At 42.2% G+C, this 14692-nt stretch overlaps 1 protein-coding gene across 11 annotated transcripts in view; it reads left to right on the top strand.

Annotated features, from left to right (window-relative positions):
- Window positions 1-5925: 5925 nt before the first annotated feature.
- SLC10A7 (solute carrier family 10 member 7) overlaps window positions 5926-14692 on the top strand; it is a 254880-nt gene continuing 246113 nt past the window's right edge. For all 11 annotated transcript variants that reach the window (XM_047855992.1, XM_047855993.1, XM_047855994.1 and 8 more), the window contains exon 1: window positions 5926-6226. In XM_047855992.1, coding sequence (XP_047711948.1) covers window positions 6127-6226 — 100 coding nt within the window. In that variant the 5' untranslated portion in view covers window positions 5926-6126. The remainder of the gene's footprint in view (window positions 6227-14692) is intronic.

The raw sequence follows: 14692 nt of genomic DNA on the forward strand, positions 1-14692 counted from the left end.
CTACAGTTCCCAGGTAATTCCTGTGCTCGACAGCACAGCAAAACTTTTTGACTGAGTTGTGTATGCTCCCTGTAGCATACAGGGCTTTTGCCTTAGGTATTAGGTATCTATTACTGTGTAATGAGCCACCCCCAAAGTTTCCCATCTTAAAACAATATGATTTATCTCACAGTTTTTATGAGTCATAAATCTGGGCATGGCTTAGCTGGGCGCCACTGGCTGAGATCAAGGTGGAGACCTGGCTGGCAGCCATCTTGAGACCCCACTGAGGGATCCACTTCTAAGCCTTAGGCTCTAGCTGGCTATAGGAGGGAGAGATCACCTCCTTGCCACTGGGCCTCATGGCAGTTGGATTCCCTCCCCAAAGAAACAACCTGAAGAGAATATTCCAGAGAGAAGCCACAGTTCTTTTGTTCGTTTGTTTGTTTTTGAAATCTGTCTTAGAAGTGCCAGGTAATCACTTCTGTCATATTCTAGAAGTCAACTATTATAGGCTGAATTATGTCCTCCCAAAATTCATATGTTGAATTCTCACCTCCAGGACCTGGGAATGTAACCTCTTTGGAGTTAAGGTCTTTCAAGAGTGATTAAGTTAAAATGAAACCATTAGGGTGGAGTTCTAATCCAACATGACTAATGTCCTTATAAGAAGAGGGAAAGACACCAGGGATATGTGGATGCCAAGAGAAAAGACTGTAAAGAGACTGTGTGAAGACAGCAGCCCTCTGCAAGCCAAGAAGAGTGAAACCAACATTGTCAGCACCTTGATCTCGAACTTCCAGACTCCAGAACTGTGAGAAAACAAACCTCCTTTGTTTAAGTCTTCCACTCTGACCTATTGGATATGTAGATTGTGTATGTTAGACTAAGGAATGTGAATTTTATTCTACAGGGTATATGAAGCCATTAAAGATCTTTGAGCAGAGCAGGGCCATATGTCTGAAAAGAAGGTGAGATCTCTGTAGGGTGGAAGTTGACTTGTCTTCTTTTATTGTGATTCTTTTCTTTTTACTTTTTTAAATTAAAAAAATTTTTTAAGTTCTTTAAATGTTTACTTATTTTTGAGGGAGAGAGAGAGAGAGAGGCAGAATCCAAAGCAGGCTCCAGGCTCTGAGCTGTCAACACAGAGCCCGATGCATGGCTTGAACCCACTAACAGTGAGATTATGACCTGAGCCAAAGTCGGAGACTTAACTGACTGAGTCACCCAGGTACCCCCACTTTTCAACAGCCTGATGAGCTAGAATTCCTATCACCATTTTATTAAACACAAAGTCCATGAGAGTGATCATAAGGTATACTCATGTTCTTGGCACATAGTAAACATTCATAAATATAAGTAAGCAAACTGTGTTCAAAGAGACTGAGTAACCAATGTAGGTAGCAAAGTTTAAAAGTAAATATTTGCTCCATTAATGCCTATGGTTTCCATAAGCTATTGTTGAAGATTCCAGGAACTATAGCAACTCTGTTTTCATGAGCTCAAACCTTCATTTTACTGTGCCCATCCCCTCTCTCAAAATAAATAAACTTTTAAAAATGGGGGGGTGCACTTGGGTAGCTCAGTATGTTAAATGCTGGGCTCTTGATTTCAGCTCAGGTCATGATCTCACAGTTCATGAGATCGAGCCCCTCACTGGGCTCCGTGCTGACAGAGGGGAGCCTTTTAGGGATTCTCTCTCTTTCTGTCTCTGTCCCTCCCCTGCTCATGCACTCATGCTCCCTCTCTCTCCAAATAAATAAACTTAAAAAAAAAAACAACCTTCATTTTAGTTGCCTGCCGGCATCTCTTTATATGCCTCAGTGGCCTTGCACACAAGATGTGAACTAAATTTACAATCTCCTCCCCGAATCTACTTTGTAAAGATTCCATGGCTGAGTGAATGGCACTGGTATCTATCTGACAGACATCCTGGAAGTCATTTTAGACTGCTTTGCCATTTCCCTAGAGGTGACTGGTCATTTGTTCTTTATTCTTTCTATTCAAAAGTTTTTATACTAATTGCCTTTTCCAGCTCCATCCACTTAGTCACTTCTTCCTGAACCATTTGTAGAGAGCCTGCTTCTAAAGGAAACTTTCCAGCAGACTGTGCATATCATCACTAGCCAGGCTAAAATCCTACAGTGGCTCCCTATAGTATTTAATAAAATCTGAATCCTTGACTGTGACATGAGAGGTCACACACGATCTGAACCCTGGCCAGTTCTCTCTACCCTTCCCACATCATTCACCTCTCACTGACTCACCTAGCTATCCTGGTCTTTGAATTCCATGGTGTCAAGCTCTTTCTTGCTGAGCAATAGCTTTCTCCCACCTGCCGGCTCATCCTTCTGATCTCAGGAGGCCTTCCCCAATCTAGACGATTCACAACATCCTGTTCCTTCCTGTTAGCAATTTGTAATGATATATTTGTTTACATCTGTCTCCTCTATTAGATTATAAACTTCTGAGGGCAGGTGTTGTCATTTTTGCTCATAACTGAATGCACAACACTCACACATGATGACTCATAGTGGAGGCCATTAAATATTTGTTCAATAAACAAATACAATATTTATCGAACAAAGAGCATTTATCGTGTGTCTTTTAGAGAAGCTTCCTTTCACATGTACATTTTTGTTGGGATGATGTCAGGTGAAGTGGCACAGGTAATAAAGAGAAAAAACTGAAGTGAAGAGACATTGGAAAGGAAAAAATGACAGGGAAAAAATGAAGGAGAGCAAAGAGTGATGCAATTACTGAAGAAACAGTAATGGAAGACAGGGTAAGAAGGGCCTTGTAGGGGGTTGAATGGTGGGCAGACCAGATAGGACCACATCAAATCCCTGGAACCTGTGAATGATTCCATTATTAGTTTCCTAGGGTTGCCACAAGAAAGTACCACAAGAGAAATGTATTCTTCCACAGTTCAGGAGGCCAGGAGTCTGAAATCAAGGTGCGGGCAGGCTTGGTTTCTTCTGGGAGCTCTGAGAGACAATCCGTTCTACGAGTCTCTCCTAGCTTCTGGTGGTTGTTTCCAAGGCAGAATCCTTGGCACTCCTTAGCTTGTGGACACATCCCTCTGATCTCTGCTTCCATCTTCAATAAGTTTTTCTTCTTCATATCTTGTGTGTCACCACATGACCTTCTTAAAAGGACATCAGTCACTGGATTTGGGACCCATCTTAAACCAGTATGATCTCATCTTAACTAATCATATCTGTAAGACCCAACTTCAAATAGGATCACATTCGGAGGTTCCAGGTGGACATTGCGGGGGACAATATTTGACAGAGTACAGTCACCTAATTTGGGAAAAGGATATTTGAAGGTATAATTAAGTTAAGGATCTCAAAATGAGATCATTCTGGATTATTATCTGGGTGGGCCTTAAACCCAATGACAACTGCCTTTATAAGAAGCACACAGAAGAGGAAACATAAGACAGACAGAAGAGAGGAGGCAATATGAAGACAGATGCAGAGACTGGAATGATATAGCCAGTAGCCAGACACATAGAGAATATGATGTGAAGATGAGACGCAGAGGTTGGAGGGATGTGGTCATAAGGAAGGAATTTATGCCAACGATCACCAAAGCTGAAGGAGGCAAGGAAGGATTCTCTCTCCAGAGTGTCCAGAGGAAGTATGGCTTTGCCAACACCTTTGATTTTGGACTTCTGGTTTCTAAAAATTTTTTTTTCAACGTTTTTATTTTATTTTTGGGACAGAGAGAGACAGAGCATGAACGGGGGAGGGGCAGAGAGAGAGGGAGACACAGAATTGGAAACAGGCTGCAGGCCCCGAGCCATCAGCCCAGAGCCTGACGCGGGGGCTCGAACTCACAGACCGCGAGATCGTGACCTGGCTGAAGTCGGACGCTTAACCGACTGCGCCACCCAGGCGCCCCTGGACTTCTGGTTTCTAGAGTTCTGAGAGAATAGATTTGTTATTTTAAGGCAGCCAGTTTTAGGTATTTGCTACAGTTACCCTGGGAAACTAATATAGGCCTTACACTAACAGAACAGAAATCACAGCACACTGTTTTCCTTGAAGTACCATTAAAAACAAAACAAAACAAAAAACCCTTCTATGAGTTAGATTCTGCTTTAAACAGATCAAGGAATTCTTAGTAAATAAGGACTTGCAAACAGTGATAAAATTAAACTGGCCCAATTTTCTGTAAGCATAATGCTTAATGATTTTTTTTAAATACAAGATCATACCTTCAAAGACTGAAATATAGGCAGGACTCTTTAACCTAGTAAATTACTCTAAGCAAATAATTATGTTGTAAACTATCTTTCATCTCCACTTATCTGGTGACTGCCTGATAATGAGCATCAGATTTTATCACATCTCATGTGCTTTCTTTTCTGTTTTCAAGTTAAGTTGTTTAATGTCATCTGTGTCTCCCTATTAAGTTCTTTTTATCTTGAGTTTCACTTCTTGCCATTCTGCCTGATGTATAATTAGATGACACTCCACACTGTGTAACCTAGAACTGGTAGCATAACTGCAAAAACTGGCTTCGTTTTTGGATAGCAAGTCATGTCATCAGATAGAGCTAAACAAGTAGATGAAATTACAATATGAATCTCTTTCAATCTCTGAATAAATTCAGAATCAAAGTCCGGCATCACTGAACAATCCTAGAAGTCTCTTCCAAACCCGAGGTTCCGTAGTTACCCATTTAAGTAAGCATCAGACACCACACTACTTCGAAATGTTAGATAGTATTTTATTTGGCCATTTATTTAGGTGCATGTTGGGGAGCAGTAGAAGCTCCTGCTGGGTCTAGAAGGAAAAGTCCATCCATGAAACGATCAATGTCACTGGTTGCCAGAACACACCTCAAGGGAGAAACGGGGGGGAAGCAGAGAATACAGCACGAGGGCCAATGGAAAAGGTCAGGAGCTCCCCTCAATTCGGCTCCTCACCATTCTTGCCTTGAGGCCTTTGATCCCCTTCCCACGCGTGTCTTGCTGTTTGGGTAGGCAAGCCCTGAGAGTCAAGCAAGCCCCTGCACTCGCGCACCCTCCAGACTCCCTTGCTCAGACCTCACTTTGCCTCTTAGCTTCGCAGGAAGGGAGCTTGAGCACTCACCAGTGCCCCCCAAGGAAGATCTGGTCCCCAGCGCCCGAGAGGGGACGAACCTTGCAGACCTCCCACTCCGCTACGGGGGTGGAGGGGGGGGCGGTGTGGGCCAGCGGGCTCGGGCCGAGCGTCCCACAGGCTACTGGCCTGGTGGGTCCCGCCCGCCCTCCAGGGATGTCGCGGATGCTGGAAGGCAAGGGTCCTGCAGACTTGGGCGTCGGCTCGACGCGCCCAATTTTCAACCCGTCCTCTGGGCTAAAGCTCTCCCAAAGAGGGAGCCGCGTTTCCGACCAGAGCTCTGAGCGCCTCTAACTCCCGGAGCTCCAGCCAAGAACCTGAAGACTCAGAGTGGCCTCCCCTTCCCCCGGCGCACACGTCAACGCGGCGTCGGGGAAGAGCCGTAATGCCCCGAAGAAGCGCACCCCCCCAAAAACCACCCAGCACTCCGCCGCCGCAGCTGCTGAATGAGAACTCACGCTAGCCCTTCCCGTAGGCTCATGGCAAAGCAAAAGGAAGTTTCTCCGTGGATGTGTTCCAGGAGAGTAGGAAGCTGTGCCTAAAGTCTCGTCGGAGCCAGACGCTCGATAAGGCTAAGTGGCTGTGAAGCCTAACGTCTCTCTCTGTACCAGTCATTCCTAAGGTTCTGCAGGTCCTGGCGTTAAGCGAGTCTGTCAGCCCTACCGGGCAGCCAGCTTCCCTTATACGATCGCCTACGCTGGCCGACCCGGCCCAAGTGTTCGCTTCAGAGCATTTGCACTTGGGAGCGTCGGCCAGAGCTGCCGTGGTAATATGCGCGTCTATTATGAGGCGCGTGGTAGTGATGGCGGCGCTCAGTGAGACTTTCCTGTCACTGGATACTACTACTCCCAGCCCTCCTCAAAGCCGCCGGAGCAACCCCCAGGTCTTTAGTTTACAAGTGGCAATTTGACTTGCTCTGCTGCATGTCTGGAGGGACCGTGGAAAGTGTGGAGACGCCTCGGGGATTAAGCGATCGTAGCTTAAAAAGAAAAAAAGCCAAACAAATAAACAAAACCCACCCACCCTAACAAACATGAGGCTGCTGGAGAGAATGAGGAAAGAATGGTTCATGATTGGAATAGTGCTGGCGATCGCCGGAGCTAAACTGGAGCCGTCCATAGGGGTGAATGGGGGTAAGTGCTGCACCTCTGAACGCTCCATCGCGATTCTCACTTCAGAACTAATTTTCGAGTCTTGGAAAGGAGGGGAAACCGTAATTGGGAAGTGTCTGCTTCTCCCAAGGGCACTGACCAGCTCAGGGTGTCCTTTGGCCCATTCTGCTGCTGTTTTAATTTGTCAGCCTTGGAGACTGTAGCTAGGAATGGGGCAAATGAATTTGAACGCAAGTTACCTTTTCCGCGAACAATCTATGAGTATCCTTAGTGTTAGGGAGTGAGGTTACTGAGAATGAAACTTAACTCCTCTTGCCTTCATAGTAGCATCCTATCCCAAGGGACGCTAGGTTGCCAGGAGTTCCTTATCTATCTTGGAGTGGCCACCATTACCTTGTCTATTTCCGGATCCCTCCTCCTTACCCGCCCCATGTTTAAAAAAAAAAAAGGTGGGGGGGGGGTGGGGGAAGAAAAAGGGACACCCTTTCATTCTCCGACTCAGACTTCGTGGCCCACATGTTGCAGAATGATGACTTGCTGCAATTGCCACCGCTCCAGAAACTCCCAAGCCGACTGACACGTTGCACTTTTTTCTTACAGGACACTACTTCCGTGTGCTGCCCGGACTCAGTTGCTAGTACTCTAACAGATACAGGCAGTGTTAGACTATGTGCAGTGTGTATTTTGGCAAGGAAGTGTAGGCAGGCTAAAATCATACTCAGATCTCTGAATAGTAGGAGCCATGTAATGTGGGGGTAGGCATTGGTGGAAATATCATTCGTCTTTTATTCTCCTCCCTGCGGTTTCACCCTTACACACTCATGTCTTCTTCATAAACATTAATTGAATTTCTCCAATTCATTGTCTTTTTGACCTTGTCACCTTTCACCTTTATTGACAGTTTTAATACGGTCAGTCATACAACAGGGACAAATAAGGACCGAAGTGAGCACACAATTTTTTAGGAAGTGCTCAGAAGGATATTTGAAGTTATATGTACCTTTTTGTTAAAACATGATGAAAGGGAGTGAAATATCTCTCATTAGAACAGTGGTTCATTCAAGCATCCACCCTCAATTTCTCCATTTAGAAGGAGCTTCAGGGAACATTTTAAAAGGAATTTTTTGAACAAAGACTGTGAGGATTAAAACTTTTTTGTGTATTTTTTTTTCTTTCTATATTCAACTTAGTACAAAATGTGTAGAATATGTAACTGAGAATAAAACTGATATTCATCATGGTTTCTTCTTCTGAAGATCTTTGACCTAGCTTCTCCGGGAGCTTTTGGCAAACTTGTGAATGCTGGTATTTCAAGTTCTGTCAAATGAGTACCCTCTGTCCCTGGAACTAGCTGGATAGGCAGAATTCAAGTTAGGGTGTCTTTGTGGTGATCTGGAATGCACACTTAACTAGCTTCAGTAGCACACTTTCTATTTTATGGTGTTAGATCTATTATTTGCTCATTTTTAAGGTGTAATTACAGGTGATATATTATCTTCAAGTTTTAAATCTGCAGACGCTAGGTTAGGTAAAATACGTTTTATCTTACATTCCAAGGATGCTGTGAGAAGAAGGGTTATTGAACACGGAATCATTTCCTTAGGGCTTCTTCGAAGTGGTGTGTGCAAGATGGATTCTATAATCTTGTTTGTTCCTTCTGACTCTGCTTCTTGAAGTTTTGGTGTATTATTGTATCTTAGAAATGCTTCCCATTTTTGCCGGTACTTGTGCCATTAATCCAGGATAATTCATTTCTTTAATTAATTATAAGAGTAGAATGTTAAGGGGTGCCTGGGTGGCTCAGTTGGTTGAGTGTCCCACTCTTGATTTTGGCTCAGGTCATGGTCTCACCAGTTGGTGAGCCTTGTGTGGAGCTCTGGGCTGAGAGCTGTCGGTGCAGGGCCTGCTTGGGATTCTGTCTCCCTCTCTCGCTGCCCCTTCCCTCCTCCCCCCCTCCCCCTCCCCCCTCCCCTTTCAAAATTAAAAAAATAAACAAAAAAAAGAGTAGAATGTTAAGAACTAAAAGGAACCTTTAAGTATTTTAAACTAACATGCTACTTTTACAGTTGATGAAGATACTGAGGCCTGAGGTCAGTGCTCAAGGAAGAGGCACTGGACATCAGGGCTCTCCCTTTATTTCATACTAGTTGCAAAATCCATACACATTTTCTTGGCAAAAAATAATTTAAAATGAATAACTGTTGTAAAGAAGGGTTCTATGCAATAAAGATATTTTCCATGCCTTAAGTTTTAGCCTAAAAACGCAGAGCAGAATCAGCAAAAGTGAAATAACAGTGTACTCAGATGATTTGATAACTGTCCATGTATAAAAGTTACTTTTTCCAAAAAGTAAAACAAATGATTGCTTAGGATTTCTTTCTTTCTTTCTTTTTTTAAATTTTATTTTAGAGAGACAGCGTGAGCAAGGGAGAGGGGCCAAGGGAGAGAGAGAGAGAATCTTAAGCAGGTTCCATGTTCAGTGGGGAGCCCGAAGTGGGGCTAGATTCCACAATCCTGGGATCATGACCTGAAGCCAAATCAAGAGTCAGACACTCAACTGACGGAGCCACCCAGGCCTCTTGGGATTTCTTATATAGGCTATCAGGCTAAGTTCTTGATAATTCTGTTGAGCTTTTAATTGACCTTCCCACCTGTGAAACCTCTTAAATAAAAATAAACCTCCAAATAGTACCAAATAACATTTTCGCTTCACAACTTAAAACAACAAAAATCTAGGAACAAGGAGAGGAATGGTTGCTGAAAATGTTTCTATTGCATCTTGCTCTTTGTAATGGTCTAAAGTGCCTCTTTGTACTTGTAATTTTTAGTCAAAGGTTCCATTTATGTGCTGTGTACACTTGGGGATGTGATTTTTGTTCAAAAAAAAATTTTTTTTACACTTATATATTTATTTTTAAGAGACAGAGAACAAGCAGGGGATGGGCAGAGAGAGAAGGAGACACAGAATCCGAAGCAGGCTCCAGGCTCTGAGCTGTCAGCACAGAGACTGTCGCAGGGCTCGAACTTACAAACTGCGAGATCATGACCTGAGCCAAAGTCGGAAGCTCAACTGAGCCACCCAGGTGCCCCAGGGATGTGATTTTTAGTGCTTTCATACTGACTGAACAGTTTTTTTTTTAAGTTTATTTATTTTGAGACAGAGACAGCACGAGTCAGGGAGGGGCAGCAAGAGAGAAAGAGAGAGAGAGAGAGAGAGAAAGTGAGGGAGACAGAATCCCAAGCAGGCTCCACATCTTCAGCACAGAGCCCAGTGCAGGGCTCCAACCCACGAAGCCCTGAGATCATGACCTGAGCCGACACCAAGAGTTGGATGCTTAACTGACTGAGCCACCCAGGCGCCCCTGAACAATTTTCAGTAGAACGGTTTTCTAGATATTCTTTTAAATAGGAAAAGTTTTGGTAGTCTTAAACTTAAGATGTTTGCTTCATCTTTACCTGGATCAATACTTTAACGACTGTACTCTTTATATGTAAATGCACTATTTCTACACTTAACATATCATACCTGTGTTCTGACCTCCCTTTGAAAACAATCTGTATAGCCAATAGGTGAGTTGTATATTGCAGGAAATTTATAGGTAGTGGAAACCCTAAAATTAGAGACATTGAATGACTTTCCAAATGAGAAAAAGTATAACATGTACTAGCCTCGAAAATTTAATTCTTAGTTCACTGTTCTTTTTACTCAGGTACATTTCATTTTTATTTTATTTAAAAAAATTTTTTGTTAACATTTATTCATCTTTGAGAGACAGAGAGAGACAGAGCATGAGCAGGGACGGGGCAGAGAGAGGGAGACACAGAATCCAAAGCAGGCTCCAGGCTCTGAGCTGTCAGCACAGAGCCTGATGCGGGGCTTGAACTCACCAACCCGTGAGATCGTGACCTGAGCTGAAGTTGGATGCTCAACTGACTGAGCCACCCAGGCGCCCCTTCATTTTTAAATATGTAGAAGAAAGTTGAAAATAAAGAGCCAGGGTAAATGTAAATGTGCAGATTTTGAGGTGCTGATAATCTGTTCCAGTGCAACCCAGGGAAGTGCTGAGCTATGCACACCTTTGAGTTGACCAGAGTAACATTGTGCTATTCATTCTCAGGAAGAGAAAGGTTTACTTCTTTGGAAGTACAGAGTAAGTTTCTCAGTTCTACTTGCATCTTAATTTAGATTATTGACATTAATAAGACATAAATCCTAAAAGGAAACTGCTTCGTTTTTCCATTAAAAAACATAAGCAGAAACATGTTAAAGCTTAAGTGTGTCAGCATGAATATCTTAGATTATAGGTTTATAAATGAAATGTATTTGGTGATGAGTAGATTTTATAAAATGGTAATAGTTCCTTGCATTCTTAAGCATTCCAAATCATTTTCTTTTATCTCCCCCCCCCCCTTAAAAGCATGGATTTGAGGAGCCCCCAAATTACCTTGTTTTTCTGGGTAATTTTTCTCCTGATTTTGCTCTCCTATCCTATTTTTACTGATCAACATTTTTTTTTCTTTTATTTAAAGGAAAAGTTAAAACTTGTATTTCTACTTTGAACTTTATAGCCACCTGAAGATCCAGGTCTTATTCAGATCTATTTTGGTGACTTGGAGGATGTAATCATTGTCTTGGAGAGGGGCCAAATCTCTTTTTTTTTCATATCTCATTTTTATATGTAGTCTCAACTCTCACCTCTGTGCAAATATTTACCAAATGTTTATTTCAGCCCTGTGTGACTTCTAGGTTTCCATTCCCAATTTGGGCAATTTGATAGTTGATCACATCTCAAAGGGGCTTTAGATCTCTCCAAATCAGAATTAATTCCTTCTTCCCTTTTAAAACATACATTGTTGGGGCACCTGGGTGACTCAGGTAATGATCTCATGGTTTGTGAGTTCAAGCCCCGCATGGGGCTCTGTGCTGACAGCTCAGAGCCTGGAACCTGCTTCTGATTCTGTGTCTCCCTCCCTCTCTGTCCCTCCCCCACTCATGCTCTGTCTCTCTCTGTCTCAGAAATAAATAAACATTAAAAAAAATTAAAAAAAAAAATAAAATAAAACGTACATTGTAGGAAGCCATGAAATGTCCTCACCATGTTCTTCCATGGCTTAAAGTTGTTTAGATGTGCATCTAATATAAAAGACAATGTACCCCATCTCTAAGCTTTAAAACATTAAAAGCCTGGAATCGTGCCAAGTAGTTCATAGTTATCATGTGTATTTATGTATGTATGCATGGAATGTGGGAAGGGTTGGCTTCTTAAAACATATAATTGTTGGCCAACTAAAGCAGATGCTGTAGCTGCCCCAAAGAAACATGCAATCTAAATAAATGCCATGCGCTTGCTGTGGAGATACATCTTTGGCCACATTCCCTGGCTCTACCTTACAACCACATTGCTAATTTTAACCCATCCTTTATAGAAATTTTGGGGTACCGCTGTGGGCAGAGGTGTACTTGATAAGAATAGGGTCTCATAAAAAGCAGGAAATTGGAGGAAAATAAAAATGAGTTCAAAGAAACAAATGAACAAACAAGGTATTTAAAATTCTTGGAAGACGTTTACTTCCAAAACAAGCTGGATTCCTTGACTTTAAAATCTGTTCCTGAATCATCTTCCTCAGTTGTAGAGGAAATATTATTTCTAAGTGTGAGCTGCAGAGACAGATTCACTCACAAGTATAAAAAATGCATCTCTTTTTAAGTTTTGGAGCACTTTTACTGCCCTGAAATGTAATGCCTTTTGCTCTTGCCTTCTTCCTTTTGCTCCCTTTTCTCAGATCTCAACAAAATAATTTGTGTAAATAGCACGTATATATAAGAATTTGTTGCCATGTTTGAGGAGATCTTTGTTTCTTTTTGTTCATTGAGATACTACAAATGCCTAAAATATAGTAGATGCTTAGTAAGCATTTGTTGACTGAATGGTGATTGTTCCCGAGCTTGGTCTTACTTATTGAGCAGTATCTGTGGGTATGGTGGAGGGCTACAGGGAATGGAAGAGCCATGAATGTGGTCCTGTTATTTTGCTTAAGGGAGTGTATTAGTTTTCTGTGCTGCCACACCAGAAACACAAACTGGGTGGTTTCCAATAACAGAAATTTATTTTCCAGAAATTATTCTAGAGGCTAGAATTCTGAAGCTAAGGGCCATGCTCCCACTGAAGATCTAGGGAAGAATCCTTCCTGGCTTCTGCCTTGGGCTGGTTGCCAATTGTCTTTGGTGTTTCTTGGCTTATGGTAATACAATTCCAGGCTTTGCCTCAGTCTACACATGGCCATCTTTCTGTGTCTTCATACTTACCTATACTTGTAAGAATACCAGTCATTGGATTAGGGTCCACCTTAATCCAGTAAGACCCCATCTTGATTTGATTGCATCTGCAAGGAACCAATTTCCAAATAAGGTCACATTCGTCAGTTCTGGGGGACATGGATTTTGGAGGACACTATTCAGCTCAGCACGAGAGGGCTGAATAGAATGTCAAATATCAGATGATCATGTTGGCATATGCCAGTGTTTCTCAACCTCAGCACTATTGACATTTTGGACATGATAATTCTTTGGTGTTGGGAGGGCTGTCCTGTCTGTGCTTTCCAGGTTGTTTAGCAGAATTCCTGATCTCTGTCTACTAGATGCCAGTAACACCCCCCCACTTGCTGAATTATAACACCAAAAAAGAGTTTCCAAACATTGCCAAATGTCTATAGGAGGCAAAATTGCTCCTGCTGGAGAACCACTGGTATATAAGTACAAAATGGCATTTTCTCAGAACTACATCTTTTAAAAGCATGTTGTTCTTACGGTGCTGGGAGAACTGGACAGAAACATGCAGAAGATTGAAACTAGACCACTTTCTCACACCATTCACAAAAATAAACTCAAAATGGATAAAGGACCTGAATGTGAGACAGGAAACTATCAAAACCCTAGAGGAGAAAGCAGGAAAAGACCTCTCTGACCTCAGCCGTAGCAATTTCTTACTTGACACATCCCCAAAGGCAAGGGAATCAAAAGCAAAAATGAACTACTGGGACCTTATGAAGATAAAAAGCTTCTGCACAGCAAAGGAAACAACCAACAAAACTAAAAGGCAACCAACGGAATGGGAAAAGATATTTGCAAATGACATATCGGACAAAGGGCTAGTATCCAAAATCTATAAAGAGCTCACCAAACTCCACACCCGAAAAACAAATAATCCAGTGAAGAAATGGGCAGAAAACATGAATAGACACTTCTTTAAAGAAGACATCCGGATGGCCAACAGGCACATGAAAAGATGCTCAGCGTCGCTCCTCACCAGGGAAATACAAATCAAAACCACACTCAGATATCACCTTATGCCAGTCAGAGTAGCCAAAATGAATAAATCAGGAGACTATAGATGCTGGAGAGGATGTGGAGAAACGGGAACCCTCTTGCACTGTTGGTGGGAATGCAAACTGATGCAGCCACTCTGGAAAACAGTGTGGAGGTTCCTCAAAAAATTAAAAATAGACCTACCCTATGACCCAGCAATAGCACTGCTAGGAATTTACCCAAGGGATACAAGAGTACTGATGCATAGGGACACTTGTACCCCGATGTTTATAGCAGCACTCTCAACAATAGCCAAATTATGGAAAGAGCCTAAATGTCCATCAACTGATGAATGGATAAAGAAATTGTGGTTTATATACACAATGGAGTACTACGTGGCAATGAGAAAGAATGAAATATGGCCCTTTGTAGCAACATGGATGGAACTGGAGAGTGTGATGCTAAGTGAAATAAGTCATACTGAGAAAGACAGATACCATATGGTTTCACTCTTATGTGGATCCTGAGAAACTTAACAGAAACCCATGGGGGAGGGGAAGGAAAAAAAAAAGAGGTTAGAGTGGAAGAGAGCCAAAGCATAAGAGACTCTTAAAAACTGAGAACAAACTGAGGATTGATGGGGGGTGGGAGGGAGGGGAGGGTGGGTGATGGGTATTGAGGAGGGCACCTTTTGGGTTGAGCACTGGGTGTTGTATGGAAACCAATTTGACAATAAACTTCATATATATATATATATATATATATATATATATATATATAAAGCATGTTGTTCTTTGGCTAATATATTAGGTCTTCAAGAGAGTTGTATACAGGTGACAAAATGAAGTAAATATTAGTTAGGGTTGCTGCTGTTGTCCTCATAGTGTTAACACATTTGGGGTGATGCCAGCCTAACTCCAGAGAGGATTTTCCAGAGGGCAAAGATTAGGCCTGTTGGTTCACAGCAGTATAGCCAGGGCCTGGCACAGTGTAATAATAATTGCAAATTTAACATATTGTTACTACTGTATTACTCTGTATGTATTATTTCATTCACATAGTAAATGCTCAGTACATCTTTGTAGAATGACTACCCGTGGGCTGAACTGAATGTATGCGTGAATATAGGTTTTTATTTCTGGTATCCTAGAAGGAATAAAATAATATTTACTAAACAGAAG

This window comes from Prionailurus viverrinus, chromosome B1 (genome assembly GCF_022837055.1).
Source record: "Prionailurus viverrinus isolate Anna chromosome B1, UM_Priviv_1.0, whole genome shotgun sequence".
Classification (NCBI taxonomy): domain Eukaryota; kingdom Metazoa; phylum Chordata; class Mammalia; order Carnivora; family Felidae; genus Prionailurus; species Prionailurus viverrinus.